Consider the following 26,851-nt stretch of genomic DNA (forward strand, 5'->3'; position numbering starts at 1 on the left):
AAAACTCCTTTTTATCCTTTTTATTAAATGTTTGCCTTTAAGCCCATTATATATTTAACAAAAAATGGTATTCACATAAAATTTTGAAACTAAAGGTAGCAATAGTATATTTATAATTAAATAAAGATGGAGTAACTATCTTACGGCTTACTTTTCAAGTAATTATTGAAATGACTATAAAATGCCAAACATGACATTACAAGTAATTAAGGGAAAAATGGAAAAGAAAGAGTGGATTCTACAGGTATTTAGAAAGTAAAATCGATGGGTCATGAAGACAGAACTGGTCTTAGGAATCTAAGAAAGATAGCTGAAAATGACTCAATATTTTTAGTTTAGGAATAGGTAGATTTGTGATCTGGAACTGCCAAATTAGCCCTATTAAACCTATTTTATAGGGCCGAATCTCCTTCCACCTGCATCCTCCCAAAAAACTGACTGCATACTGATACTCTGGACTAAACATGAAATCTAGTACTAAAAACAGAAAAAGGAGGTATTTTTAGTTTCTCTAAAAAACTGCTTCTAAAGTGATACACAGATACTATTCAGTGATGCCATACAAACATCCTAATTCATTTACATCTTATGTCAATAAGAAATTCTTTAAAAAATGAGAGATATACAATATAGATAACCATATATTCAACGACTAGCTCCTATGATCTGAAGCAAAATAACGAAATGGAAAAAATACTTCAACATTCTACTAGAATGAGTAAGGAGAATCATCTTTTCTAAATCAATGAGATACATGTAGCACCTGTGAATCATTTACTGTAAGAAGCATACTATAAATTAAACTCTAAAAAATATTATTTTGCAGTAAAAACTTTTAAAAATTATGAAAATTTCAAGCACCAAGAATCATTTTAATTGTTAAACAAGAAAAATGTTGAACCCAGGCTTATCATACATTGCCTACCTTTCCTTGTACTGGGTCAGCAACTGATAAAGTTTTTCTGTTTCTCCACTCTCATATAGGTAGTCTGCTTGTTCGAGAATTTCTTCAACTCTGAAGACTAAAAATGAAAAAAAGACACAATAAAGTAGGTCTTCCCAAGCCAAATGACAACAGTTCTAAGAAACAAACATTTTCAAATACAAGCAAAAGAAATTAGATATAAAAATCACCTATAAAGAAGGATCAGAAAATCTGAAGAATCTAGATGTAAGTGTAGTGGAGATAAGGATGAAGCTATCACAGTAAGTGATTTATTGAAACCAGAGAAATTTAAAAAAATAGAAAATTTATTGTGGAACTAATGAAATATGATATATTTTTAAAAATGAAGAAAGCAATTTCAAGTGAGGAATTTATGGTACTCTTACCCTCCAAACACACAAACACTTTGTTATTGTAGCGAAGTGCCATCCACTGCAGAAAATGATGACAGAACATCCACTTCCAGCACTGAAAATTATTAATTTGCATGGACTGCACCACACTGTTTCACTAGATTCTATTTATGACCTAACTTATACAGACACTGTTATGAAAGAGTCACATGTGTCATCAAGGTGTGCCTGGGTGGCTCAGTCGGTTAAGTGTCTGCCTTTGGCTCAGGTCATGATCTCAGGGTCCTGGGATCAGGCCTCATGTCCCGGTCGAACTCCCTGCTCAGCTTCTCCCCTCTCCCTCTACTCCTCCCCCCCCCACCCCCGCTCATGCAGGCACGCTCTCTCTCTCACTCACATAAATAAATAAATAAATAAAATCTTTAAAAAAAATTTTGTCATCAAAAACTTAGATGAATTTAACTACACAGAGAATCTGAAATTTACCTCACTGGCACTCTGCTCCAACGAATTCAATAACTTGTAATTAACATTACTACAAAATATATAAACCTTATAGACAATGTAATGCTCTAAAAAAAAGTTGACAAGTTCCTGAAAAAAAACAGTAAGCTTGAATTTCACAATATTCCAATTATTACAATAAGGAACATACATATTTGTCTTCTGTAAGGGTACTGTATTACTTAGCACTTATATTACATATAAGCCAACATTTCAATATATTCATTTAAGTTTATTATTTACCTTAGTACACTTTAATTGATAAGTGTATTTGAGGTTGAATTTTTAATTTTTGAAAAATTAAAACCTAGACTAGAAAAAAAAAATCTCCTGAATTTGACATAACTATGTATTTTTTACTAAGTTAACATCATAATGTAATTTAAAAACTAGTTTTGGGGGGGCGCCTGGGTAGCGCAGTCGTTGAGCTTCTGCCTTCGGCTCAGGGCGTGATCCCGGCGTTCCGGGATCGAGTCCCACATCGGGCTCCTCGGCTGGGAGCCTGCTTCTTCCTCTCCCTCTCCCCTGCTGTGTTCCCTCTCTCGCTGGCTGTCTCTCTGTCACATAAATAAATAAAATCTTTAAAAAAAAAAAAATAAAAAAAAAATAAAAACTAGTTTTGGAAAAATTAAATGACAAGAGTAAATTCTTCTTTAATCCTACTTCAATGTGGTTGGTGCCATAGTTCAATATTCATATGGCTGGTTGATTTTCTTAAGTTTGCTTCCATTTTATTGTACATTTTTATCAGTGGCTGACTCTCCAAATTAAGGTTATAACAACCTGAAAAATTTTTTTTTAAGATTTTATTTTTTTTAAGTTATCTCTACACTCAACCTGGGGCTCAAACTTACAACCCAGATCAAGAGTCGCCACCAACTGAGCCAGCCACGTGTCCCAACAACCTGAAGATTATTTGTGGTAGGCAGAATAATGGCCCTAAAAATGTCTATATCTTAATCCCGAGAACCTGTGAAAACGTACAGATTACATGGCAAAGGGGAATTAAGTTTGTAACTAGAATTAAGGCTGTTTATCAGCTAATCTTAAAACAGGAAATGATCCTGGATTAGCCAGGGGACCCAATATAATCACAAGAGTCCTTTAAAGTGGAAGAGGAAGGCAGAAGAAGAAGTCAGAGGAGGTATAACAATGAAAACAAGGCCAGAGTGAAATGATTACTACCCTGGAATATGGAGGAAAGGGGTCTTTAGCCAAGGAATGTGGAAAACCTTTAGAAACTGAAAACAAGGAACGAGATTCTCCCCTAAAGAGTGGAACATAGCCTTCCCAACTTGTTGATTTTAATCCAGTGGGACCCACTTTGGACTTCTGAACTATAGAACTGTAAGGTAATAAATTTATGCTGTTTTAAGTTACTAAGTTTGTGGTAATTTGTGAAAGCTGCTGTGACAGAAAACTTATATAATATTAAATATACTGATCTGGTATTTTGAATGTATACATGGTATGTGTAAATAACGAAGTTACATTTAATTCTATTCATTGATTTTTCTCAGACTTTCTCAGAAGACCGATAGAGATTACTGTCCTTAATATGATGTAGAAATGCTACATATAATTACCCATGTAATTAAAAGAAAAATATAGAAATTAAATGAATAGGGGCGCCTTGGTGGCACAGCGGTTAAGCGTCTGCCTTCGGCTCAGGGCGTGATCCCGGCGTTATGGGATCGAGCCCCACATCAGGCTCCTCTGCTGTGAGCCTGCTTCTTCCTCTCCCACTCCCCCTGCTTGTGTTCCCTCTCTCGCTGGCTGTCTCTATCTCTGTCAAATAAATAAATAAAATCTTAAAAAATAAATAAATAAATAAATAAATAAAATCTTTTAAAAAAAAGAAATTAAATGAATAATTTAAAATAGTTTAAATCCTTTTTGTGTGTACTACTCTTTCTTAACTTCTTAAATCTATTTTTTTATTATACAGTATAGTACCATAAGCTATAATATCCAGGCTTTAAATACATATTTTTTTCCTTGATTCTTAAACAGAAATTTCTAAAATCATACAGTGTGCAATTTACAAGGAACAAATGCACTGACTCTGATACTACAAACACACACAGGCACTAGGTTAGGAACATGTAGATCACTCATATCTGCAAATCAGCTATGTGGGTTTTTTACTTGTCTAATGCTCTGTACTGTTCCTGAAAATATTTAAAAATAAGCTATGTTACTGACATAAAGAGACCATATTGTTAAAGTGAACTAAACTTTTAAAGTAAATTACTTTTCAACTTAATAATGAATACCCCAAGATGAACAGAAATATTAATTCAACTGTACAATAAAATCTAAATTTAGCCTAAAATGAATATGCACAAAATCATAACTCTCGGACTTTTAAAAAATATCACTGATATGACATAAGTTAGTAAACTTTGGTCTTCTCGTTTTTCTTAGCCATGTAAGATATATCTGGACAAAAAGAAATACTCTACTCCTCAAAGTAAGCAAAATAGTTCTATTTCTGGAAATTTCTCCCTACAGAAATTACAAAGTAGAAAACAAGTATCTAGATTCTCCAGATACTCTAGGATTTTTCTAGATGCTAGAAGGCTCTAAGTAGCAACAATATCATCAAAATTTCAGGCAAATTTTTCATACCAACAATACTGTGTCTCAGCAGTACTGGAAGTAGTGCCTCTAAAGATGCCCTGTAGTAGCACAAAGGAATACAGATGAAGGAGCACTGACCTCGGTTCTGTAGATTCACCAAAGAGGAATCAGTGCAAGTATATGAAAAGAGACAACTGAAATTGATTATATGAAAGACCTTTATTTAAGATGGGCCGCTTGTAATTATCTTTTAGACATTTTACAAGTGAACTTTCACATACACACACACACACACACACACACACACACACACACACGAGTACTGTGACTGTATTAGCATATCTTAAAGGGCTTTAAATTTTGTCTATTTTAAAGAAATAATGAAAAACTTTCTACTGGAGTTCTTCAATTACAGCCAACAAGTGGGTATTTGCCCTATCCTGTGGTAAATATAGAAGTTACCATTTTTAAAAAGAGCCCCACAACCCCATCCAACTGAAATGTCAAAACTTATGTATGCCCTTGGGGCGCCTGGGTGGCTCAGTCAGTTGATCTCCGGGTCCTGGGATCAAGCCCCACGTCGGGTTCCCTGATCAGAGGGAAGCCTACTTCTCCCTCTCCTTCTGCCTACCACTCCCCCTACTTGAGCTCTCTCTCAAATAAATAAATAAAATCTTTAAAAAAAAATCCTGTTTAAAAAATAAAGTTTGTCTTGAATCAAGCAACCTTGCTGAGCTTTCTTTAAAAAAAAAAATATGTGTGTGTGTATATATATATATATATATAAATGTGCTTAATTTCTAAAAAACATGAATCAAAAGATGATTGTATCCCAGTAAATGAAAAAGGAAAAAATATTTTCCTCAATGAAAATATTGTTCTCAATGAGCATGAAGCAGGCCTAAAGAGAAGTAAGCAGTTTTGATGAACGGAATTACCTGAAGACCATTTCCTAAAAAATATGAAAAATAAAGATCGCAATATAGCAAATAGCAGAGATATATATGACAAAGTAAAACTTGTAAGGACTGATGAAATTATAGTTTTATAGAAACATGGATCATTTTCCAAGGTAAAAAAAATATGATCTCTATATTTTAGGTTTCATTTGGAGTTAGGACTGGAACTAACATTTAGAGTTTTTTGTATAAACTTTTATGTTTACATTTGTAGAGGAAGTTATAACTTTTTTTTTAAACAGCATATAAATGAACATATGTATAAGCCAGCCAGAATGAAAGAATTAGCATATACTGGAAGAAAAGAACAAGAATTTCTGTAACACGTTAAACACATATATCATACATTTAGACCAAATAGCAACTACACACACACACACACAAATTCAAGTTTATTCAAAAGTTTAATATACAATCCTATGACTACTATCTCTCCTTTAATAACTTCAGGATGGTAGCTCTAAACTTTAAAGCTTGATCTCCTTCTGAATTTCCCTAAGTTTTTCTGCACTCTTTCTCAAACGAACCTCCTCTTCAGGGGTCAGCTGTATCTTAATAAGGTTTGCAATACCATTCTCTCTCAGGATACAAGGAACACTAAGGAATACTTCTTCATTTATTCCACAGAGGCCCTTAGTTATCATGGAAACTGGATGTACTCTCCTAAGATTCTTCAAAATGCTTTCTCTTAAATCAGCTACAGATAGGCCAACAGCCCAATCAGTATAACATTTCATTTTAACCATCTCATAGCCACAGTAGTTATCACTTCTTTGTAGACATTTCCCCAGTGCTCAGGATCTTCATCCATTCCTATATCTGAATTCAGATCCTTCAAGGGGATACCAGCAATGTTAACTCCACTCCACACAGGTATATTTGAGTCTCCATGTTCTCCAAGGATCCATCCATGACAGCTTTCTGAGTGGATACAAAGTCTTTGGCCAACAAAATAACGGAAACAGGCAGCGTCCAGATTACAGCCACTTCCAGTAACACAGTTTTGGGGAAACACACTCAACTTCCAAGCTACATTAAGATATCCACTGGATTGGAAACAATTATCATTTTGCACTGGGGACTATACTGGGTAATGTTGGAAATCATTAATTTAAAGATGGACACATTTTCTTGACTACATCAAGGCGTGTTTCTCCTTTTCCTGGGTGTGCACCTGCTGTGATAATCACTAGGTTGGAGTTTGCAGTGACATGGTAATCTTTGCTGGAAATGATATCTGGGATTTTCATGAAAGAGCTGTCATGTTGAAGATTCACTGTCTCACCCTTTAGTTTGCCTTCATCAACATCCACAAAGGCAAGTTCATCACTTAAGCCTTTTAATAACATGCTGATAGCACATGCCATGCCAACTGAGCCAGTTCCTATAATAGAGATCTTATTGTGATAAATGGTATTCTCTGAAGTGAAATTCTTTTTTTTTTTTTTAAAGATTTTATTTATTTATTTGACAGAGATAGAGACAGCCAGTGAGAGAGGGAACACAAGCAGGGGGAGTGGGAGAGGAAGAAGCAGGCTCATAGCAGAAGAGCCTGATGTGGGGCTCGATCCCATAACGCCGGGATCACGCCCTGAGCCGAAGGCAGACGCTTAACCGCTGTGCCACCCAGGTGCCCCTGAAGTGAAATTCTTAATACGTTTGCACCTGACAGTTGCCATCTTGGAGACAGGGATGAAGGACCAACGGTCCCTGAGGGCGGTGCATGCCACCTGGCAGGGACGCAGGGCCATCCCTAGGCAAAAGACACTAGCTCCTACAGGGCCTAGTCTCAGGCTTGCCCACAGGACTCCCCCAGCCCAGCTCATAGCGGCTGGCTCAAGAGGTGTAGGAAGGGAATGGAGGAAAGCCGCATCAAAGTTCTTTGAAGTGCAAAGAAAAGAAACAGTTGAAGGTTTAACACACTGCACCCCCACCCCCCACCCAGCTTGCTACTGCCACTGCGCAAAACCACGCCCAGCTTGTGCGGCCCCCACAAGGATCCAGCACCTTAAAATGTTTTTTAATTTAGTGAACCTGCAGTAATTTTAAATAAAGGTACTTTTGAAAAAATGGACTATTACCATTAAACCTAAAGTTAATTTCAGCTTTGGGGCGCCTGGGTGGCTCAGTCTTTGAGCGTCTGCCTTTGGCTCAGGGCGTGATCCCGGGTCCCTGGGATCGAGCCCCGCATCGGGCCCCTCCGCTGGGAGCCTGCTTCTTCATCTCCCACTCCCCCTGCTTGTGTTCCCTCTCTCACTGGCTGTCTGTCAAACAAATAAATAAATAAAATCTTAAAAAAAAAAAAAAGTTAATTTCAGCTTTGCCTTTCAAAATGCCTCAGGGAAGGCACTACATCTTTGCACTCATTTCTGTAAGGAAAGGGTGCTAAAGCACATTGAAACTAAGTGTGACACCAAAAAAAAAAAACCAAAAAAAAAAAAAAACAACACTGATTAGAGTTCTAATCTCTGCTCTGACACTTTGACTTTGAAAAAGTTAAACTGTGAGCTTCTTTTTCAAAAGTTAATACTATAATGGGTGGAGCCTGGCTGGCTCAGCCAGTAGAGCTCCTGACTCTTGATCGGGTCCTGAGTTCCAGCCCATGTTGGCTATAGAGCTTACTTTAAAAATAAAAAATAAAAATAAAAAACAAACAAAAACAAAACAAAAACACCTAGAATAGAACACACACACACACACACACACAGAAAAATATTAAAACTGCAACCAATGGGCACATCTCTGATACATTTAAAAAAATTATTATCATGTCATAATATAGTTTGTCCTTACTACTTTACAAGGTTACTGTGAGAAATGAAGTTAGATGAAGAGTCTAGGGAACCAAGTCCTCTGCTTTATCCGTCATAAAAATTATACATTTAAGAACAAAAAGGAAAGATAAAACAAAAACACAGCAATTCTCAATTATCTGCTCTCCTATTTATTTTTTTTAAGATTTTATTTTTATTTTATTCATGAGAGACAGAGAAAGAGGCAGAGGGAGAGAAGGCTCTCCGCAGAGCAGGGAACGGTATGCGGGACTCAATCCCAGGACCCTGGGATCATGACCTGAGCCAAAGGCAGTCACTTAACTGACTGAGTCACCCAGGTGCCCCTTATCTGCTCTTTTCATGGGAAATTGAAATCAATAACTAGTAATTTTTAGCTAATATTCTCAAATTCACCTATCACAACTTTAATACGAACATCTATTAAAAATAAAATTTCTGCCTCTTTCCCCAAACACTTCTTAATGCTTAAAAGGTGGGGACTATAAAAAACAAAAAAGCTTAATCCATAAATTAATACACTAATATACTAATATATCTAATATACTGAAATTTTGCCTCTGTCAACACACACAACTGGTTTCTTTTAAATATGTCAAGTCTTGATATATATTTATCTATAGTATACCAAATAAGAAATCTGATAGAATTTTTCTACTCTTCAATCAGTTATTTGATATTTAGTACTAAACTGCATTTTATTTGTAAATAAAATACTTTTACCTCAAGGTAATTAGGCCTTTCTTAACTATAGCAAGAGTGTAATACCTTGGAATTAAGGAAACAAAAGAAACAAAAGAATTATTGTGTCATAAGGGCCAGATATAGTCTCTGGGTATATCCCTCTCCCCCTAATTCCTAACCCCCTTAAAAATGTAAAAAAAAATTCTTAGCCCAAGGGTCCCACAAAACTACAAAGTATTTAACAGAGTATTTCTCACTGAAGGAGCTCTAGTTGCTAGAAGAAATTACATATACACAGATATATATATATGAATATATATATTCACAAAGAGATATACACACACAGATATAATATATATATTATATATAAAATCAAACTCAATGACGAATAGAGAATAGAGCCTAGAACAAAGTTTCATTACTTATTCAAAAATAACTCAAAGTTATTAACAAAATATAACAAACACACTTTAAGTAGTCCAAATGTTTAGCTTAGCCTTACCTTTGGCTGTGGCATGAACCACCGCAGCCTGGGAAAATACTTGATATGCTTCAAAACCCAGATAAGGTACAGCTGAGAATAAAAGGCTTCTTTTGAAAGTTCCTAGATTTCCCATCACCTATGGAAACAATTATGATCAGAGTTATCAAATACAAAATGTGAAGGAACTCCAAGCAAAAATTACCTTAAAAAAAATTACAACGTTCTCCTACCCCCAAAGCAATCAATCCTAAGAATACTGGAAGCTCAAAATTTACTTCATCAAATTCTCCAGTAAAACTATTTCACATAGTTACATTACAGGGAGAGCATATCCTGTTAAAAAAAGATTCTTAACAATGGCTAAGGGTAACAACAGTAATTTATCTAAAAATCACAGTCATGCTAAGGGCTGGACTGTAAGATCTACATTTTATTTGAGGAGGCATGGATATTATAACTATGAAATTATAAAATATGAGATACTAATATATAATAAGTACCAATCCTAAGAACAGACAAGATGAAAAATATCAAATATGGTGATTACCACACCTAAAAACATGGATTTAAAGATATCTTCAAAAGTGATCTACAAAACCCATAGTTTTGAAATAAACAATGAATAAAATGAAGAGCATATCCAAACAGATTTGTAAATTAATTTTCATTATTATGGCCAGAATTCTCAAGATCGATGGCAAAGGAGTATATGGGTATCACTCCACCAATTCTTTCCTACAACAGCCTTTTTTTTTTCATAAGACAGTATCATTTTCTCCATTTCCGTTGATTGATTCCCACTGGTATAAAAACAAGCCATACTATCTTTGTAAGTCATTAGTTTTCTCTTAAAAACAAACAGCTTCCTCTTGAATTCACTTCTCCCCTTAGTCTCGTTTTCTAACTTCTCTTTTCAGCAAAACTTCTAAAAAGTTATGGGTACTCTGTCTCTACTTCCTCTCTTCCTACTCTTGAACTCACACAAATCACTTTTATCCCCCACAACACCACTGATGGTATTCCAGTTAAGGTAACCAAGGACACAGCTATTTCCCATAGTCAATTCTGAATTCTCAGCTTTCTTGACCTATCAACAGTATTTGACAGCTGATCACTTCCTTTTTTTTAAGCTATAAATGGATGTTTAATTTTTTTTTAAAGATTTTATTTATCTGTGAGAGAGAGAAAGATAGAGCATGAGCAGGGGGAGGGGCAGAGGGAGAAGCAGATTCCCCACTGAGCTGGGAGCCCAAAGCAAGACTCGATGCAGGCACTCCGGGATCATGACCTGAAGGCAGACACTTAACCGACTGAGCCGCCCTAACACCCCTGGATGTTTAATTTTTTATAACAGCTTTACTGAGGGGCACCTGGATGGCTCAGTCGGTTAAGTGTCTGCCTTTGGCTCAGGTTATGATCCCAGGTTTCTGGGATCTGGCCAGGACTGGGCTCCCTGCTCAGCAGGGGAGTCTGCCTCTCCCTCTTCCTCTGCCCCTCCCCCAACTTGTGCACAGGCACTCTCTTCCAAATAAAATCTCTTAAGAAAAAAAAACAGCTTTACTGAGCTATAAGTGACATACTATAAACTGTGCATACGTAACATGTACAATTCATTAAGGCATGCATATAAACCCATGAAACCATCACTATCATCACAATCAAGATAAAGATATCTGCAAACCCTCCCCCCTTTTCCTCATGCTTCTTTGTAATACATCCAGCCCCTTTCCTCAGCACTTGCTATGTTCTCTCACTCTTGAAACACTTTTCACTTGGGTTTTGGAACACTACTATCATTCATTTTCTCCGGTTTCAACAACTGCTCCTTTTCTTTGGTTGGTTCCTCCCTGGCCAGGTGTGTTTTGGGCCTTCTTTTCTCTACTTGTATCACTTTGGTGATCTCATCTTTAAATACCATCAGCGTGTCAAAAACACACAAATGTAATACGAAGCCTGGGTGACTCCTCTAAACTTCAGAATCATATATCCAGCAGCTTAATCAACATCTATCTCCACATGAAGTACAACAGGCATCTCATGTTTATTAGCTAAAACAGATACTGTTTCCCTTAACTCTACCCACCTCACAAGTTTCCCTTTCATGGTAAAGGGCAACTCTATTCTTCTATTAGGTTAAAAAAACAAACAAGCAAACAAAAAACCTTGTAGCCATCCTGGGCTCTCTCTCAGGACTCAAATCTGACCCATATTTTAACTTCTCATAAGGATCTAGGGTAGGCATGAGAAATCTAACATATTCCAATTTGCTGAGTGCTTTACTTTCTTGAGCATGAATATTCAAGATATTACATACAACTGGATTCAAAATGAATCAACAGCAAAATAAGAAAACTGATTTTGACATAATCACAATTTTAACATTTAATTTTCTGAGTTTGTTCATATTTACCAAGGAGAAGCAAGATGGGATTAGGAGCAGAGGTATGGGGGTGTGGATGTAAGGTGGTGGTACTTAGAAGCAAAAGACTTAAGATATCATCAGTAAGTCTCCTGGTTCCTTATTTTTATGGCAGGTATATCACATGGCTGAAAAGCTTGCACAGACTATTATAGCTTGAGAAAACTACACATTCACAGTGTTCAACTTCCTTTACTGGTATTATGCTCAATAAACAATATTCTGGCTTTCTGAGAGGGGAGAAAATGCACTGTTGGGTAGCTGACATTTGTATTTCTTACTGTAAATTAATAAAGTGACAGTTTTCCAGTGGGACTCAGACTAGTTTGGTTAATGTAAAGCAGCTTTCTGCTCATCCATGAGAAAATAGATAAAACTCATGTTTCTAGAACTAAAAAAATCAATTAAAAGAATCAGGACTCAGTGACCCCTGAAGATACTAACAACTTGTCAAACTGTCTGAGAGAGCTAGTATGTGCCATTTTACTCTGCACCTCCAATACTCTACAATGCCTTTCACATAAATAATTCTCAAAAAATATTTGTTAAACCAAAGAAATAAGCTATCTCTTGGATAGGTCTTTTCTTCAACACTGATTATACTAAGTTCAAGCTAGAAGGAATTCCAAAATACAAACTCATCACTAGATGGGAAGGAATGTATCCCTACCATATCCCAGTTTTCCTCCTAACTTCCTGTCAGCTCCACCTCCTCTTAAATATTGGAATTCCTCCATGGTAAGTACTAGGCATTCTTCTTGTCTTACTATAAAGTACTATCAACTTCTACCATGTTATCATTTACAACCATATGATAACGTCCCCTGAATCTTTATCTCCAGCTCAGACCTCAGAACACCAGAAGAACTACCCAACTACTGTCTATTCTACATGACAACTTGACTATCTCATCGGTCACCATAACTAGTCCAAAACATCTCATCACCTTCTTTGCCACCCCCCTAATTGCTTCTGTAGTCCTATTCCAGTAAACAGCATCACCATCCATCCTGCTGCTCTAGCCAGAAACGTGAGATCTTCCTTGACTCCTTCCTTACAACTCCCACATCAAAGCTATCTTTTAGGTCCACTAAGTTTACATCATTGATGTACTTTGAATGCATCCACTTATTTCCATTTCTGTGATTACCACTAAAGTTCAAACCACCAGATTTCTCACTGTGCTATACCAATCATCGCTTATCTGGTCTATAGCATCCACTCAAACCTATCCATTTTTGACCCTAGGCAATGTTGTTGTTTTTTTTTTTAACATTAGTTTGATTAAATAATGTCCCTGTTTAAAACTTTTTCATGGTTTCCTATAACCTTTAGAATAAAATCAGAAATACTTAACATTGTTTATATGGTTTTCTGAATCTGGTTGTGGTAAGCAGCCTCTAAAATGGCCCCTAATGGTTCTGGTTCAAGATGGCAATGTAGGAGAATCCTGAACACCCATCCTCTCATGGACACACCAAATCTACAGCTACATGTCAAACAATTTCCTCTGGAAGAAACCAAAAAAAAGACTGAAGTCATTACCATGCATCTTTTCTGACCACAATGTTATGAAACTAGAACTCAACCATCAAAACAACAACAACACAAAAACTGGAAAGAGCACAAATGCATGAAGGTTAAATAACACGCTACTAAACAATGAATAGGTCAACCAGGGACTCAAAGAAGAAATAAAAAAAATACAAGGGGACAAATGAAAACACAACAGTCCAAAATCTTTGGAGTGCAGCAAAAGCAGTTCTAAGAGGGAAGTTTATAGCAATAAAGACCTACCTCAAAAATCAAGAAAAATCTCAAGTAAACAACCTAACCTTATATCTAAAGGAGCTAGAAAAACAAGAACAAACAAAACCCAAATCCAGCAGAAGGAAGGACACAGTAAACATTAGAGCAGAAATAAATTATACAGAAACAAAAAAAAAAAAATTGAATAGATCAATGAAACCAGGAGCTGGTTCTCTGAAAGATCAACAAAATTGATAAACTTTTAGACACAGTGAGAGAGAGAGAGAGAGAGAGAGAGAAGGAGGGAGGGATGGAGGGAGCCAAATAAAATCAAAAACAAAATAGGAGAAATAACAACTGACAACTTAGAAATACAAAGAATTATAAGAGAATATTATGAAAAATAATACACCAACGAATTGGACAACCCAGAAGAAATGGATGTAATCTCTCAAAACCGAATTGGGATGAAACAGAAAATTTGAACAGATGGATTATCAGCAATGAAATTGAATCACTGATCAAAAAACTCCCCAAAAAACAAAAGTCCAAGACCAGATGCTTCATTGGTGAATTCTACCCAACATTTAGAAGAGTTAATACCTATTCTTCTCAGACTTTTGCAAAAACAGAAGAGAATGGAAAACTTCCAAATTCATTTTCTGAGGCCAGAATTATTACCCTGATACCAAAACCAGATAAAGACACTACCAAAGAGGTGCCCCTGGTGACTCAGCCGTTAAGTGTCTGCCTTAGGCTCGGGTCATGATCTCAGGGTCCTGGGATCGAGCCCCACATAGGACTTCCTGTTCGTTGGAGAGCCTGCTTCTCTCTCTCCCTCTCCTGCTCCCCCTGCTTGTGCTCTCTCTCTTGCTGTCTCTGTCAAATAAATAAATAAAATCTTGGGGGGAGGGAAGAAACTACCAAATAGAACTCCAGGCTAAAATCTCTGGTGAACATAGATGCAAAAATCCTCAACAAAATATTAGCAATCCAAATCCAAAATGCATTAAAAATAATGATTCACCATGAATCATTATTGAATGAAATCAAATTTCACCAAGTGAAATTTATCCAGGGATGCAAGGGTGGGTTCAATATTCACAAATCAACCAAAATGATACATCACATCAATAAGAGGAAGGATAAAAACTGTATGATCATTTCAATAGACTCAGAAAAAGCACTTGACAAAGTACAACATTCATTCATGATAAAAGCCCTCAAAAAAAGTAGGTATACAGGGAACATACCTCAACATAATAAAGGCCATATATGAGAAACACAGCTAATATCAATTCTCAATGGAGAAAAATTGAGAGCTTCTCCTCTAAGGTAAGAAACAAGATAAGGATGTCCACTCTCACCACTTTTATTCAGTATAGTACTGGAAGTCCTAGCCACAGCAATCAGACAAAGGAATAAAAGACATCCAAATTGGTACAGAAGAAGTAAAACTTTTACTAACTGCAGATGACAGAATACTATATGTAGAAAACCCCTAAAGTCGCCAATGAAAAAGCTACCAGAAATGATACATGAATTCAGTGAATTCACAAGATACAAAATCAACGTAAAGAAATCTGTTGCTCTTCTATACACTAACAATGTAGCAGCAGAAAGAGAAAGGAAGAAAACAATCCCATTTACAATTGCACCAAAAATAATTAAATACCTAGAAATAAACTTAACCGAGGAGGTAAAAGACCTGTCCTCTGAAAACTATAAAACACTGATGAAAGAAATTGAAGACACACAAACAAATGGAAAGACATTCCATGCTCATGGATTGGAAGAACAAATATTGTTAAAATGCCAATACTACCCCAGGCAGGCTACAGATTTAATGCAATCCCTAACAAAAATATCAACAGTATTTTTCCCAGAACTAGAAAAAACAATCCTAAAATTTATATAGAACCTCAAAAGACCCCAGATAGCCAAAGCAATCTTGCAAAAGAAAAACAAAACTGGAGGTATCACAATTCAAGATTTCAAGATATCTTACAAAACTGTAGTAATTAAAACACTATGGTACTGGCAGAAAAACAGACACATAGATCAATGGAACAAAACAGAGAGCCCAGAAATAAACCTACAATGACATGGTCAATTAATCTATGACAATGGAAGCAAGAATATGCAATGGGAAAAAAGTCTCTTCAACAAATGGTGTTGGGAAAACTAGACAGCTACATGCAAAAGAATGAAACTGGACCATTTTCTTACACCATACAAACAAAAAAAAACAAAACCTCAAAATGGACTAAGGACCTAAATGTGAGACCTGAAACCGTAAAAATCTTAGAAGACAGCATAGGCAGTAATTTCTCTGACATCAGCCTTAGCAACGGTTTTCTGGATATGAATCCTGAAGCAAAGGAAACAAAAGCAAAAATAAACTATTGGGACTAAATCAAAATAAAACTTCTGCAAGGCAAAGGAAACAAACGACTAAACTAAAAAACAACCTAACGAACGGGAGAAGGTATTTTCAAATGACGTATCTGATAACGGGTTAGTATCCAAAATAAATAAAGACGTTATACAACTCAACACCCAAAAAACAAATAATCCAATTTAAAAATGGGCAGAAGACACAAACAGACGCTTCTCCAAAGACATACAGATGGCCAACAGACACATGAAAAGATGCTCAACATCAGTCAGCATCAGGAAAATGCAAATCAAAACCACAATGAGATATCACCTCATGTCTATCAGAATGGCTAAAATAAAAAACACAAGCAACAAGGCTTGGCAAGGATGTGGAGAAAAAGGAACTTTCATGCACTCTTGGTGGGAATGTAAACTGGTGCAGCCACTGTAAAAAAACAGTATGGGGGTTTCCTCAAAAAAAAATTTTTTTTTTTAAGATTTTATTTATTTATTTATTTGACAGAGATAGAGACAGCCAGCGAGAGAGGGAACACAAGCAGGGGGAGTGGGAGAGGAAGAAGCAGGCTCATAGCAGGGGAGCCTGATGTGGGGCTCGATCCCACAACGCCGGGATCACGCCCTGAGCCGAAGGCAGACGCTTAACCGCTGTGCCACCCAGGTGCCCCTCAAAAATTTTTAAATGGAATTACCCTGTGATCCAGCTATCACACTACTGGGTATTTACCCAAAGAATACAAAAACACTAAATCAAAAAGAATAAATGCACATGTATGTTTATTGTAGCATTATTACAATAGCCTAAATAAGGAAGCAACCCAAGAGTGCATCGATATGAAGGAATAAAGATGTGGTATATATACACAATGTAATACTATTTAGCCATAAAAAATAATGAAGTCTTGAAATTTACAATATTAATGGATCTAGAGAGTATAATGGAAGCAAAATGAGTCAAAAAAACACAAACACCATACAATTTCACTCATGTGGAATTTAAGAAACAACACAAACAAACAACAAAACAGATGGTTACCAGAAGGGAGGTGGGTGGAGAGATGGGTAAAATAGGTGAAGGGCATAAGTGTACACTTAATCTCTATAAGCACTTAGTAATATACGAAATTGTTGAATCACTATATTGTACACCTGAAATGAATATAACACTGTATGTTAACTATACTAAAATTAAAATTTTTAAGAATCCATTGAAAATATCACACATCATGATCAAATGGGATTTATTCTAGGGTACTGCAAGGATGATTCAAAAATCTGCAAACCAATCAAGGTGACACAGCAAAATGAAGGCCCCAAATGACAAGATTATCTCAATAGATTAGAAAAAGCATCTAACAGGGGCGCCTGGGTGGCACCGCGGTTGGGCGTCTGCCTTCAGCTCAGGGCGTGATCCCTGCGTTGTGGGATCGAGCCCCACATCAGGCTCTTCTGCTGTGAGCCTGCTTCTTCCTCTCCCACTCGCCCTGCTTGTGTTCCCTCTCTCGCTGGCTGTCTCTGTCTCTGTTGAATAAATAAATGAAATCTTTAAAAAAAAAAAAAAAAGAAAAAGAAAAAGCATCTAACAAAAACTCAACACCCATTCATGATAAAATTTTCAATAAAGCGGATATAGAGGGAACATATCTCAACATAATAAAGGCAATACATGGGGCGCCTGGGTGGCTCAGCCGGTTAAGCGTCTGCCTTCAGTTTAGGGCATGATCCCAGGGTCCTGGGATGGAGCCCCGTATCTGACTCCTTGCTCAGTGGGGAGCCTGCTTCTCCCTCTCCCTGCCAGTGCTCTCTCTGTCAAAAGAATAAATAAAATCTTTTAAAAAAATAAATAAATAAAAGCAATACATGACAAGTCTACAGCTAGTATCATAAAAAGCTTTTCCTCTAGGGGCGCCTGGGTGGCACAGCGGTTGAGCGTCTGCCTTCGGCTCAGGGCATGATCCCGGCGTTATGGGATCGAGCCCCACGTCAGGCTCCTCTGCTGTGAGCCTGCTTCTTCCTCTCCCACTCCCCCTGCTTGTGTTCCCTCTCTCGCTGGCTGTCTCTATCTCCGTCAAATAAATAAATAAAATCTTTAAAAAAAAAAAAAAAAAAAAAAGCTTTTCCTCTAAAAATGAGAATCAAGACAAGAATGCCCACCCTCACTTTTATTCAACATGGTATCAGAAATCCTAGAGCTAGAGCAATTAGGAATTAAAAAAAAATAAAAAGAAGGAAAAGAAAAGAAAAAGGAAAAGATATCCAAATCAGAAAGGAAGAAGTAAATTTGCAGTAACATGGTATTACATTCAGAAAACCCTGAAGACCTCACCCAAAAACTTTTGGAAATAATAAACAAATTGAGTAAAGTAGCAGGATACAAAATCAATACACAAAAATCTGTTGTATTTCTATATACTAATAATGAACTATCAGAGAAATTAAGAAAACAATCCCATTTATAGTTATATCAAAAAGAATAAACTACTAGATATAAATTTAACCAAGAATCTGATAAAAGACCTGTGCACTAAAAACTTTAAGACACTGATGAAAGAAACTGAAAACACAAATGAACGGAAAGATATTCCATGCTAATGGACTGGAAGAATACTGTAACACTGTCCATACTACCTGAAGCAATCTGCAGATTCAATGGCATTTTCAAATTCCAACTGCACTTTTCACAGACACAGAACGAACAATCCTAAAGTTTGTATGGAACCACAAAAGACCCCAAATAGCCAAAGCAACCTTGACAAAGAACAAAGCAGGAGGCCCCATGCTTCCTGATTTAAAAATATATAACAAAGCTAATGTAATCAGAACAGTACAGTATTCGCACACATAGATCAATGGAACAAAATAGTGAGTTCAGAAATAAACTCATGCATATATGGGCCAGCTAATTTAAAATATGAGAGCCAAGAATATACAACGAGGAAAAAACAGTCTCTTCAATAAGTGGTGTTCAGAAAACTGGACAGCCATGTGAAAAAAAATAAAACTGAACCATTGTATTACAGTATACACAAAAATTAACTCAAAAGGGACTAAAAAACCTTCGAACATCAAATCTAAAACCATAAACTCCTAGAAGAAAACATAAGGGGGTAAGCTCCTCGACGATGATCTTGGCAATGATTTTTTAGATTTGACACCAAAGGCAAAGGCAACAAGAGTAAAAATAAACAAGTGGGATTCCATCAAACTGAAAAGTTTGTGCACAGGAAATGAAACTATCAGCAAAATGTAAAGGCAGCCTACCAAACTGAAGAAAAAATTGGCACATCACATATCTGATAAGGGATTAACCTCCAAAATATATAAATAATTCTCACAATTCAATAGCCAAAACAATTTAAAAAACCAGTCCAATTAAAAAATGGGCAGAGTATCAGAAGAGACATTTCTCCAGAGACACAGAGATAGCCAACAGGTACATGAAAAGGTACTCATAAGGGAAATGCAAGTCAAAACCACAATGAGGTATCATCTCACACTTGTTAGAATGGTATTGTCAAAAAGACAAGAAATAGTAAGTGTTGGTGAAGATGCGGAGAAGAGAAATCCTTGTATGCTGCTGGTGGGAATGTAAATTGGTGCAGCCACTACAGAAAATGGCATGGAGGTTAATCAAAAAATAAAAACTAGAACTACCATATGGCCAGCAATTCTACTGGGTGTTTATCCAAAGGAAACAAAAACACTCAAAAAGATATATGCACCCCCATGTTCACTGCAGCATTATTTACAGTTGCCAAGGCATGGAAGCAACATGAGTGTCCATGAATGTATAAAACAAATGTGATATATATACACACACACAATGGAATATTTTTCAGCCATAAAAAGAATGTAATCTTGTCATTTTTGACAACATGAAGAGACCTTGAGGGCATTACGCTAAGTGAAATATGTCAGACAAGAAAGACAAATGCAGTATGATCTCATTGTGGAATCTAAAACAAACCCCAAACTTATGGGGCGCCTGGGTGGCTCAGTCGTTAAGCATCTGTCTTCAGCTCAGGGCGTGATCCCAGCGTTCTGGAATTGAGCCCCACATCAGGCTCCTCCGCTGGGAGCCTGCTTCTTCCTTTCCCACTGCCCCTGCTTGTGCTCCCTGTGCAGTAATAGATAACTAATAAAATGGTACTTGCCTGATTTTTCAGCCTCAGTTTGTATCAGTTTATTTTCCCATTTCAGGCTCCACTCATAATTTCAGGTCCTCAAAAATACCACTTTTTCTTACCTCAAGGGCTGTATCATGCTACTCTCTCTACTGGAATATTCTTTTGTCCTCATCTTCCCCATTACTCATTAACCTCCAATCATTCTTTATATCTCATTTCTAACTGCTCACACTTTTCCCTTTCCTCCCTTCAAAATAAGGTTGGGTATAACTTTGCTTCTCTTTTCCCAACACTTTGCGTTAATTACATTTACTCAACTGACTACCTTTCCTTCTAATCTGTAAGATCAACGAGGAAAACTTTCAATTTCTCAGGTTCATTAGATCTCCAGAGCTTAGAACTGAGCCTTGTTCACAGTAAGCACTCAGTACAAATCTGTTGAAAAATAAATGTTCAGAGAAGTGTTTTGTAACACAGATTACATATAGAAAGAGACAGAAAAATGAAACCTGTTACTCAGCAGTAGCCCCCAATCTCAACAAACTTCTGGAAAATATCTCCAACTCAACTTATTGACATCACGCTGAGAGAAAGGTTTAGGAAAAAGAAAAACTCCTCCCATCCCTCTGCCTGTATCTTCTAACATCTCCCCATCTGACTATAAGCATTTTGGAGGATCGCAATCAAGCTAGTCTTTCATTACCTGTTCCCTACTGCCCCCGATAACCCTGAACATAGCAGGCAGTCAAAAACATGTATTTTAGAGTTCAAAATAATTAAACACCTAGTTCAAATAATACGTATCGTATGCACTATCGCCAACAATCACTCTCTAATCGCCTTTCATAGATAAATAAACCAACCAAGGCCCACGAACGGTCTAATAGAAAAGCCAAAACTGGGATGACAATCCAACATCCTTTGTTAACATTATGCAGATAATACAAAGGACTCAAAAAATTTTAAACCTAAATACTACAAACTCTCTGCTTCTAAGTCGTAGTAATTTTCAAAATCACACCACAAACTTTTCAAAGTCTAATAGAGCCTCGGGTGCTGTACAGTATCGCCAAAAGTAAACATTTTCACAGCGGTCAAGTCCCCCCGCCCCCGCCAAAGTTCTCTGTTTTCACACAGGAAAGACGGGCAGGATTCCCGGAGAAGGAGTGAGGGGGGAGCTCATTCCTCCTCCGACCCCAGTTTTCAGAGAAGAAAGCAGCCTTGCGAAAGGGAGAAGACCTGTCCGAAGCAGTCACCTGGAGAGCTCCAGGAACACCTGGCCTGAGTACCTTCCTCAGTTCACCACATTCCCCAGAGTGATAGGGAGTAGCCTAGCTGAAGCAGGGGTCCCGGAGCCCAGCCAGTAGTGAGGAGAGCGGGAGTCAGGGCGGCGGGGGTACCTCCAAGCCGCGGAGTCTCCAAGTACAGCACAGTCCGCGGCTGCCAGCAACACCCCTCAAGAGCCAAGGTCCCGGAAAGACGCCACGTGCCCAAGGGAGAAAGCGCCAGAGGCGAGCGGCCAGCGCCATGACCTACAACTCGCTAACTGACCCTTCACCCCTTTGGGCCGCTATGGAGCGCAGCGGAGCGAAAGTCTCCCCAGGCCTTCCCGAGAAAAGTGTGACTTCCCTCTTCCAGGCCGCCTCTTCCGCTAAACGATTTCCGGTCCACAGGTTCAGGGGGAGGGAACTACCCGGTTGGGTGGGACTTAGCGGTCCTTACGCGCCTGCGCCCAAAGGACTGTTCCCTTGTGGCTGCTGTCCGGTTTCTGCGCGTACCGTGTGGGCGCTGTCATGGCTTTGGCATAGGATTAATCACCAGAACAGATATGAAAGTTCTCTAATAGACCCGGTAATTTAAGTATGCAAGAAAAAAAATCTATTATTTATAATTCTCTGCTGCCTTCAAAGGTAGGGTAATAGAGGGTCCTTTTTGGAAATAAATACATGGAAAAACTCAATGTTTCACATAAAGCACAGAAGAGATTGAGAGTTAGGAGGAAGAGTTGGGGGGTGGGGGAAGAGAAGCCAGAGAAGATAAACAAAGAATGTGAAGCCCAAGCTGGCTGGTCTTAGTAGAAAATGATGTGGAGATCAAAGGGAAAAGAGCAAAAATTAAACTTTCTTAGAACTCACAGCCCATTGACAAGTACCTTCCTCAAGGAGTTTAGCTGCCTCAGGCAACCTTAGTCTGACATTAGCCCAACCTCTAAGACACTGTAAAAATCCTTTTGGAAACTTCCTTTATCCCCCCCAAGATATATGTATTTATGTTTAGCAATCATCCTCAAAACATGCGGCACACCAATATACGTCTGAAAGGGTCTCATGACTAAGGTTTTACTAGACAGTATTAAATGACCTTTTCCTAACAATGGCTAGCCCTTCAAGGTCCTGGAAACCTTGCTTCCAAATTCCTTAGAGACTTACCCTATCCCTAAACCCCTCCCAGCTTGAAACTGTATAATCAGCCACTCCTTACAACCCCAGAGAGCTCTGTTTGCCCCCTGCTTTAGTAAAACCACCCTTCTTGCACTGAAGTCATCTCAATAATTCTTTCTTGACTGTTTGCTCCCAAACCACAACATTTTACATGAGAAAAGACTAGGGAGAGGAGGCCTCTTGAGAGAAAGTTGATGCCCTTGTTTGCTATGGGATGTGTGGTACAAAGCCCCTGGCTTCCCCTCAAAATATTTTTAGTAAGATCGATACCTCTCACCGGAGTGGAATATTTTTGGAAGGAGTGAAGAGGTTTTAAATCTTACTTCAGGATTGTTGTGAGTGAAAACACAAGCTGAAAATGGAGTGCATACTATCTGGATTACTTAAACATTTTTTATAGGCAATAAGGGAAGATAATCATAGTTTTTTAAAATTAGGTTGCATTTATGTTGTACCTATATAGTATTTCGTAGTTTAGTGACACATACTTATTTCATTTGTTCTTCCCAACTGCTTTGTGAAATAAAATTAATCTGGTATGCCAAATTAACGAGAATTGTAGTTCAAAGAGATTTATTAACCAACAATACATAGGTAGTAGGTTTTGTTGGAAGACTAAAAGACTAGAATCCATGTCTTTGAACTCCAAGTCCAATGCTTCTGTATGATTGCTGCCTCCATTACTTCCCATTAAATCAGCCATATTTATGATTGCATCAGTAATATTCTTATTTTCTTTGTTTTTAAAGTATATTTAAAAAAACCATAGAGCGTCTTCTTAACTTTTTTTGAACCCTAGTCTTTTTTTTCCAGAGGGAACCATTTTTATATATTTCTATTGTAGTTACCTCAATATTCCTAAAGAATATGTTCATATAACTGGACGCCATGAGAATCCTGAAATTGAGTTTCTGATATCTTAGCCAGAGTAAATTTTTTTAAAGATTTTATTTTTAAGTAATCTCTACTCGCAACATGGGGCTCATGCTTACAACGCTGAGATCAAGAGTCACATGCTCTGGGGCGCCTGGGTGGCTCAGTCGTTAAGCGTCTGCCTTTGGCTCAGGGCGCGATCCTGGCGTTCTGGGATCGAGCCCCACATCAGGCTCCTACGCTGGGAGCCTGCTTCTTCCTCTCCCACTCCCCCTGCTTGTGTTCCCTCTCACTGGCTGTCTCTCTCTGTCAAATAAATAAATAAAATCTTTAAAAAAAAAAAAAAGAGTCACATGCTCTACCGACTGTGCCAGCCAGGCACCCTGACCAGAGTGAAATGTTAATGGAATTCTCTATTTAAAAAAAAATTTAGATCCTTAGAAAAGTTGCAGGAATTCCCATTTCTTCACCTAGATTTAGACATTGTTAACATTTTGTCACATTTGCTTTATCTTTCTTTACATATACTACATACAATATTTATATTATATTCCAATTATTATTTTTTGTTGTTAAATCTTTTGAAAGTAGATTGCAGGTATCATGACTGTGCCTAGAAACAAAGAAATTCTCTTATTTAGTCTCAGTACAATTATCAAATACAGGAAATTGAAATTGACTGAATACTATTATTTAACATACAAATGTTACTTATTGTCTCAAAGCTGTCCTAGATAGCAACCACTTTTCCCCCAAAATCAGATCAAATCCTGATTATATGTTTATGTGCTGCATTTATTTTTATTTTTTTTTAAAGATTTTATTTATTTATTCGACAGAGATAGAGATAGCGAGAGAGGGAACACAAGCAGGGGGAGTGGGAGAGGAAGAAGCAGGCTCATAGCGGAGGAGCCTGATGTGGGGCTCGATCCCATAACGCCGGGATCACGCCCTGAGCCGAAGGCAGATGCTTAACCGCTGTGCCACCCAGGCGCCCCTATGTGCTGCATTTAAATGTCATGTTTCTTTAGTTTCTGTAAGACTGTAATAGTTCTCTCTTGGCTCCAGGCACACTATCTTTTCTTTCCTACAATGATCTTCAGACCTCCCTACATGTTATTCTCTCTATCAGGATTCCTTCCCATTCTACTATCTTGGCACCCTCCCCCTTACTCCCATCCCGCTCCACTATTTCTTAGTTAGCTAATTTCTATTCATCTTTCTTTTTTTTTTTTAGACTTTTTTTTTCAAAGATTTTATTTATTTACTTGAGAGAGAGAGAGAGCATGAGGTGGGACCAGCAAAGGGAGAGGGAGAAGCAGACTTCCCACTGAGCAGGGAGCCCCAACATGGGGTTCAATCCCAGGACCCTGAGATCATGACCTGAACTGAAGGTATACTGGGTACTAAAAATATAAAAATATAAAAAATATAAAACCATTCCCTCGTCTCTACTTCTTTCCCTTTTTTTAGTAGAGCTAAAAGTCAGGAAGGTTGGGTATGGATATGGATATATATTCTTGAAATTTTGAAACTTGCAACTAAATTAGTGATATCTGAGGACTTTCACTTAAATGTAAAATCAGAATCAAAAGTAAAACAAGTTGTTTTTACAACCTTGAGTAAAAACAAAATAAAGCACTTCTCTTCCTTCTCCCCACTGTCCTCCAACCACAAGAGTCTTGTTTCTGTCCCTGCAATTTGCTAAGTCTTTTTCTGTCTTTGTCTATCATTCCCCTGATCTCAGATCTTTGCATGACTTGCTCTTTCTTATTTTTCAGGTTTCAGTCAAGTATCACTGGCTTAGAGAAACTTTCCCTCATACCCAATCTAAAAAAGCTCCCATTTGGGACACCTACCTGGCTAAGTGGGCAGAACATGTGACTCTTGATCTTGGGGTTGTGAATTTGAGCCCCATGGTGAGAATAGAGATTACTTAAAAATAAAATCTTAAAAACAAAACAAAACCCCTCATTATCCCCAAGGCCCTCCCTGTCACATTACCCTGTATTACTTTCCTCATGGTACTTAGGACTATCTGAAATCATCTCATTTGTTTTTAATAACTTATTATTTGTTTTCCTTCTAGGATAGAAACTTCTGTCTGTCACTGGTTAATCACAAGTCTAGAACAATGCTTGGCACATAGTAGGCACCCAGAAGGTGTTCAATAAATAAATGAATGAATCTTCCCTTGCGCTGATATAATTATTTACAAGTGTTTCATTTGCATTTTTTGGATTAAAAGTTTTTTTTTTCCTTAGGAAAGTCCTCATTTCTTTCATTTTCCATGGTTTTCTGTAATTTATTTTTTTTAAGATTTTATTTATTTATTTGAGGGGCGCCTAGGTGGCTCAGATGGTTGGGTGTCTGCCTTCGGCTCTGGATGTGGTCCAGGAGTTCTGGGATCTGCCGGCGTCTGGCTCCTTATTTAGCGGGGAACCTGCTTCCCCCTCCCCCTCTGCCTCTCCCCCTGCTTGCGCTCTTGAGGGAGGGAGAAGCAGGTTCCCTGCTGTGGAGCTCCATCCAAGAAACCCAGGATTGTTACCTGAGCCGAAGGCAGACACTTAACTGACTGAGCCACCCAGGTGCCCCTGTCTTCTGCAATTAAAAAAATATATATCTTTTGCCCATTTTCCTATTTTTTAAAAATCAATTTATACTTAAATGCTAATCCTTCTTTTAATATCAGGTTTGTGGCAAGTATTTTTTCCCATGTGTTTGCCTATTGATTTTGTCCGTTTTCCTTGGGCATAAGTTCTCAATTTCTAGTAGTCAAATGTAGCAATATTTTCCATAGTAGCTTGTTTAGTTGTAGGCAGCATCAAATAGGGGTCAAGTAGGATACTTTGAAATTGGTTTACTTAGAATGTAACTTCAGGCAAGTAGACCAATTACTCAGCTACTAAATTTCAAATTACTCAAACACAGTTTTCTCATTTGCAAAATGGGTTTAATGGCACTAACTACGTCACAAAATTGTGAGAATTAAATGAGTTTCGGATGTAAAATGACTCGGGTAGTGTGCACGTTGAAAACGCTCTAAATAAGAATGGTTAGGAGTTTGCATTTCACCACCTTCATGCTGATTTTTTTTCCTGGTTCAGATAGTATTATAAATTTTCTCAAATATTTTAATCTTTGCGGCGCCTGGGTGGCAGAGGCGTTGGGCGTCTGCCTCCTGCTCAGCGCGTGATCCCAGCGTTATGGGATCGAGTCCCACATCGGGCTCCTCCGCTGGGAGCCTGCTTCTTCCTCTCCCACTCCCCCTGCTTGTGTTCCCTCTCTCGTTGGCTGTCTCTCTGTCAAATAAATAAGTAAAATATTTAAAATATATATATTTTAATCCTTTTTTCCTTCTGAAATTTATTTTTGTGCTCCAAGCAACTCATTCTAATGTCTAAAATCAGCTTGGGGCTCTCCATAAGCAAGCGATCTCCTAAAGAGCGTTGAAGCATCAGTCTACTCGCTTGGTGCAGATCGGAGTCAGTACTGGGCGGTCCGTGGCTGTAGTGGGCGGAGCTTCGCCTTAGCCCCACC

At 37.8% G+C, this 26,851-nt stretch overlaps 1 protein-coding gene and 1 pseudogene across 7 annotated transcripts in view; both read right to left on the reverse strand.

The window, feature by feature from the left end:
* Nucleotides 1–21,647, reverse strand: part of RMDN1 (regulator of microtubule dynamics 1) — a 53,705-nt gene extending 32,058 nt beyond the window's left edge. For 3 of the 7 annotated variants that reach the window (XM_034668272.1, XM_002916897.4, XM_034668273.1), the window contains exons 1-3: nt 21,398–21,647; nt 9,324–9,441; nt 926–1,022 (exon numbers count right to left, since the gene is read on the reverse strand). In XM_034668272.1, the coding sequence (XP_034524163.1) occupies nt 926–1,022; nt 9,324–9,441; nt 21,398–21,526 (344 nt within the window). In that variant the 5' untranslated portion in view covers nt 21,527–21,647. Of the gene's footprint in view, nt 1–925; nt 1,023–9,323; nt 9,442–21,253; nt 21,377–21,397 lie in introns of those variants that run through there. The other 4 variants (XM_034668277.1, XM_034668276.1, XM_034668275.1 and 1 more) reach the window with 2 other exon arrangements.
* On the reverse strand, nt 3,604–9,311 carry LOC100476201 (annotated as a pseudogene).
* Nucleotides 21,648–26,851: the final 5,204 nt, after the last annotated feature.

The sequence above is a fragment of the Ailuropoda melanoleuca genome, chromosome 9, assembly GCF_002007445.2.
Source record: "Ailuropoda melanoleuca isolate Jingjing chromosome 9, ASM200744v2, whole genome shotgun sequence".
Taxonomy (NCBI): Eukaryota; Metazoa; Chordata; class Mammalia; order Carnivora; family Ursidae; genus Ailuropoda; species Ailuropoda melanoleuca.